Genomic DNA, 5,626 nt, shown 5'->3' with positions numbered 1-5,626 from the left:
GATTTCGAAAAGATCCTGTTGCCATCACAGCCGACATACAGCAGATGTTTCACTGCTTCTTGGTTCGGGAGGACTGCCGTGATGTTTTGCGCTTTCTATGGCATCGTGATAACGATCTGACTAAGGAGGTCGTGGACTACAGGATGCGAGTTCACGTATTTGGCAACAAACCTTCGCCAGCAGTGGCCATTTACGGAACACGTAGAGCTGCCAGAGAAGAAGAAAAGGAATACGGCAGTGATGTAAGGAAATTCATTGAACGAAATTTTTATGTAGATGACGCCTTAAAGTCGTTTCCTACAGAGGAGGAGGCAATTGATGTACTCAAAAGGACACAGGAGGCACTTGCATTTCCAAACCTCGGACTCCATAAAATTGCGGCAAACAGAGCCAAAGTAATGGATGCCTTTCCGAATGAAGACTTGGCAAAGGATATCAAATATCTTGAGCTCTCCACGGACGACTTACCTGAGCAGAGAAGTTTAGGGGTACAGTGGAATCTAATGTCAGACACGTTCACCTTCCAGGTGCCTAACACTGAAAAGCCATACACGTGAAGAGGAGTGCTTTCAACGGTGAATAGCTTATTCGATCCTCTTGGATTCCTGGCACCAATCACAATTCAGGGACGTCTACTTTTAAGAGAACTCTCATTGGAAACACAAGGGTGGGACACACCACTACCCGAGAACAGACATGACGAGTGGACGCGGTGGTGTGATTCACTGCAAGACTTGAGAAATATGAGCATTCCACGAATGTATGTAACCATTCCTCTTTCTGCAGCCAAACACACTGAAATATGTGTCTTCTCAGATGCCTCCATGAAAGCTATCTCAGCTGTAGCATACTTGAGAACCTCTGATCAGAAAGGCAATACAGAGGTTGGCTTTATCCTTGGCAAAGCTAGGTTGGCCCCAAAGTCTAATCTCTCAGTACCTAGGCTAGAATTATGTGCTGCAGTCCTAGCTGTCGAAATGTCTGAACTCATCATGGATGAGATTAATCTAAAACCTGACAGAATAAGGTTCTATACAGATAGTAAAGTAGTGTTAGGCTACATCTATAACCTATTACCTCAAGATGGCGGCGCGTTCACACGCTGCGGCTTCTCTCTCTCCCGACAGCTATAACGAGTCCAGAAGATTTCATGTATATGTGAGCAACAGAGTGCATCGCATCAGACAATCTACTCAGCCTGAACAATGGAAGTACGTGTCCTCTGAGCAAAATCCTGCCGATCACGGCTCTCGTTCTGTTCCATCTGCCAAGCTTGAGACCACAAACTGGCTCACAGGACCTTCATTCTTGCACCAGTCAGCAGAGCAGCTTTTCGAGTGCCCGCACTCATACGACCTTGTTGACCCAGAGGAAGATGTTGAAATTCGCTCAGAGGTTCATGTCTTCTCTACCCACATCAAAGTGGATCAGTTAAGTACTAGAAGATTTGAACGATTCTCAAAGTGGACCACAGTCGTCAGAGCCGTGGCTCGACTGCATCACATTGTCTGTTGTTTCAGTAAACCAAGGGATGATAGTTGGTGCACTGGTTGGCACTTGTGCTCAAAGGGCCTATCTGTAAGCGATCTTCTGAAGGCAGAGGACATAATTATCAAGAGTGTACAACACGAAGTGTATCAGGAGGAGCTGAAATGCATCACTTCCACAGGTGAAATTCCCTCACATAGTTCACTTTTAAAGCTGAATCCAGTCATTGATAGCAATGGGCTGCTAAGAGTTGGCGGCCGCATCAGGCAAGCAGAGCTAGGAGATAAAGAAATAAATCCCCTCATCCTCCCAGCTCACCATCACATCACAGCCCTACTGGTACGACATTTCCATGAACGTGTGCAGCATCAGGGCAGACATCTGACTGAGGGCAGCATAAGGTACAATGGCTTTTGGATAATTGGAGCCAAGAGATGCATTAACAGTATCATCCATAAATGTGTCACCTGCCGTAAATTAAGAGGCAAAATAGAGGAACAACAGATGGCCGACTTACCAGCGGAAAGACTGCAGATGGATCCACCCTTTTCCTATGTTGGCTTAGACGTGTTTGGGCCATGGGAGGTGATCACACGCCGCACAAGGGGTGGCCAAGCCAATAGTAAGAGGTGGGCAGTGTTGTTCACGTGCATGTGTACCAGAGGAGTTCACATTGAGGTGATCGAGTCAATGACTTCTTCAAGTCTCATCAATGCTCTCAGGAGATTCTTTTCTATCAGAGGTCCGGCCAAGCAACTGCGCTCCGACTGTGGGACGAATTTCGTTGGTGCCTCTAGAGAGCTTAAAATGAGTGAGAACGAACAAACAGCAGTGAGAGAATATCTCCTTGAGCAAAGATGTTCCTGGGTGTTCAATCCACCACACTCGTCTCATATGGGTGGTGCCTGGGAACGTATGATTGGAATAACCAGACGAATCCTGGATTCAATGCTCCTGAAAGACAGGTACACACAGCTTACCCATGAGGTATTAGTGACATTCATGTCTGAAGTGACAGCCATCATTAATGCACGGCCTCTAGTCCCAGTCTCCACAGATCCTGAATGTCCCTTCATTCTAACACCTTCCATGCTTCTGACACAAAAAGCTGGTAATCTCCCGACTTTACCAGAAGATTTCAGTAAGAAGGACATGTTCCAATGCCAGTGGAAACGGGTACAAGCCCTAGCAGAAACATTCTGGAATAGGTGGAGGAAAGAGTATCTTGGAACTCTTCAGAGCCGTCGCAAATGGTTTCACAAGTATCCAAACATCGAAGAAGGAGACATTGTTCTACTCAAAGACAAACAAGTCAAAAGGAATGAGTGGCCAATGGGGATAACGGTGAAGGCTTTTAGTGGTCGGGAGCATTTCCGTTGTGTTGTGGCTTAATGTCGCTGTGTTGTGGCTTAATGTTGTTGTGTTGTGAGCTTATGTTTGCTTTTTTTAATGTCATTGTGTTGTGAGCTTATACACTGAACAAAATTATAAACGCAACACTTTTGTTTTTGCCCCCATTTTTCACGAGCTGAACTGTTATATAATTCTGCTTTTAATGAACCAATAAACCTTATAAACACATCTTTCCCCCATCGGTAACTGTCATAAACAAATACAGCCCTTACCTCTTATATGGATGGGAAGTGTAATATGAAGTCCAGGATCCACAACAAAATGTCCTGGTCAGCTCAGTAGAGTTCTTACCACTATGAGGCTCGCATTGGAGATTTATGAACTAAATTCAGATAATGAGTTACTCTTAATAAATTACTCAGAGACTTGTTTTAAAGAAAGTTTGTCGAATCACCATATACAAATGGTTTCGCTTTATTAAAAACAATAACTCATAAGCAAATAACAAGAAAGTAACAGCGTGTAGTCTTCACCCGATTTTCGGCACAGCAAAATCATAAAGCACTGGATTATATAGGAGAGGGCGTATACAACATTCCTCTCCTGCAAAGCATCTAATAAATCTTTTCTATTGGATAAATGCAAGCCTCACAAAACACTTGATCACCCCCCTTGCTTCAGCGGGTTGCGATAACATTACATCATCACATCAAACACAGCATATACACACGAGTACCTCTCCAAAAATTCAAAAAGTTCAAACAAAGTTTACCTCCTATACACTAACACAGGATGTCTGACCTTTTGTGCTAACCACAATTAAGCATCCACATTACTACAATGCAGCAACGCCTTTGCAAAAATATACAAGCGAGTTTTCACACTTCAAAATTTTCCATTCGTTAACTGTTAACCCAGATAGTGACACCTGCTCTCGCTTTTTGACAGGATGTCAGTTAACTGTTTATACTTTGGAGGCGGCATTGGCTCTTTGAATTTTCAAACAGTCAACCTCACCCCGCAAAGATTCCATTTTCAAATTAAACTCATTAACTTCAATAAATTGTTTAACCCTTTTCATCAATCGTTTATTTATACGTTCGTGCTACCGAATTATCCGAAGAAGTTCCTTAGCCATCAAGAGCATGTCCACTGTCTCCTGTCTGGTCACTTCTGCTTCTCTTCTTCTCCATTTCTGCTTCCTTTTTTGCTTTCCGATGATGTCTCCTCTGCATGGAGTCTATAAATAAATCATTAATAGGAATTTCTATTTTACTTTTTTGATTCAGCCTTCTAATATGTGGAGTTTGACCGGAAAATTGAATAATTTGTCTTTCAGAACTCAAAGATCTAAGACTTTTTCTATGTACAAGGCACACCTGTGCAATAATCATGCTGTCTAATCAGCATCTTGATATGCCACACCTTTGAGGTGGATGGATTATCTCGGCAAAGGAGAAGTGCTCACTAACACAGATTTAGACAGATTTGTGAACAATATTTGAGAGAAATAGGCCTTTTGTGTACATAGAAAAAGTCTTAGATCTTTGAGTTCAGCTCATGAAAAATGGGGGCAAAAACAAAAGTGTTGCGTTTATAATTTTGTTCAGTATATTTGCTTTTTTTAATGTCGTTGTGTTGTGAGCTTATGTTTGCTTTTTTTAATGTCGTTGTGTTGTGAGCTTATGTTTGCTTTTTTTAATGTCGTTGTGTTGTGAGCTTATGTTTGCTTTTTTTAATGTCGTTGTGTTGTGAGCTTATGTTTGCTTTTTTAATTGCGTTGTGTTGTGCACTATTAGGCCACCGTATAACAGGGCTTTTCCGCTGGGTGCATCCAGAAAGGTCCAGTTGTCCGGCGAGGTTCGGTTGGGGAGTTACAGACGGTGGAAACAGCTCACGCGCGGCTGCAGCTTTCTCTCATAGCAGAAGCATTTTGTGTAGTCGAGTCTGACTGGTTGTTAATAATCGATTCAATAACAAGTTTAAACCGACGTGACTGCCACTATAATCACCTGATTTAGAAAACAAAATAATACATTTCTTCTTTTCTTTCATTTTTTTCCTTTCTCAAACCAAGATCAACCTATCTTAAGTTACTGCCAGTTGCAGACTGCAACAAGACGATCATAAGTCTATGTAGTTCCGTTGCCTTCTTCAGGACGAATCTCTTTACCATCGACGAAAGCCTTCGCTCCGCTGAAGTATGCATTTCTGCCTTCTTTCCTTGCTCTCTCCACAGTCGGCCAAAGACGATTATGCGCTTCTGTGTCGAAAGCGGTCAAGTCCAACTTAAACCGCAGCCCCTTGGTAGACAGATACTTGTTGTTTTTTGAGTTTTTCCAGATTAAATCTCTGGCTGTACGGGAAACTAATCTCATGATCACCGGTCTTGGTTTCACTCTTCTGCCATCATCCGAAGTTTTAAGCCTGCCCAGACGGTGTGCCACATCCAGACCGTCTGCTACCACCCATTTGTCCACGTCCGAAACCACCGCTTTGCATACTTCCATAACTCTCATTTTCACATTGTCATTAGTTTGTTCGGACAGCCCATACAAAAGCAGGTACCATCTGCGGCTGTAACGTTCCTGGTCATGAATTTTCGTGTTCATTTCCTTGACCTTTTTTACCAGGAGAGCATTCGCATTTTTTTAGCATTTCGTTTTCTTTCTGCAGAACCATTACATCATCATGGACTGAGGTAAGAGATTTGCCCAAAGCTTCAATGTTGGAAGATTTCTCTTTAACCATTCTTTTAAGCTGGTCGGATCGCTCATTGATTTTC

At 42.8% G+C, this 5,626-nt stretch overlaps 1 protein-coding gene across 1 annotated transcript; it reads left to right on the top strand.

Annotated features, from left to right (window-relative positions):
* The first annotated feature begins 1,992 nt into the window (after window positions 1–1,992).
* On the top strand, window positions 1,993–2,880 carry LOC107660953 (uncharacterized). The gene has a single exon (XM_016450395.1). It carries the CDS (start codon window positions 1,993–1,995, stop codon window positions 2,878–2,880), a length of 888 nt encoding a protein of 295 aa, XP_016305881.1.
* The last annotated feature ends 2,746 nt before the right edge of the window (window positions 2,881–5,626 follow it).

This window comes from Sinocyclocheilus anshuiensis, unplaced genomic scaffold, assembly GCF_001515605.1.
Source record: "Sinocyclocheilus anshuiensis isolate Anshui unplaced genomic scaffold, SAMN03320099.WGS_v1.1 scaffold4853, whole genome shotgun sequence".
Taxonomy (NCBI): domain Eukaryota; kingdom Metazoa; phylum Chordata; class Actinopteri; order Cypriniformes; family Cyprinidae; genus Sinocyclocheilus; species Sinocyclocheilus anshuiensis.
Note: the sequence above shows the minus strand (reverse complement) of the source record. Positions and strands in the feature narration are given on the sequence as shown.

Coding starts and splice junctions, on each gene's coding strand:
- LOC107660953 (XM_016450395.1), top strand. CDS start 1,993: ATGGCCGACTTACCAGCGGAAAGACTGCAGATGGATCCACCCTTTTCC.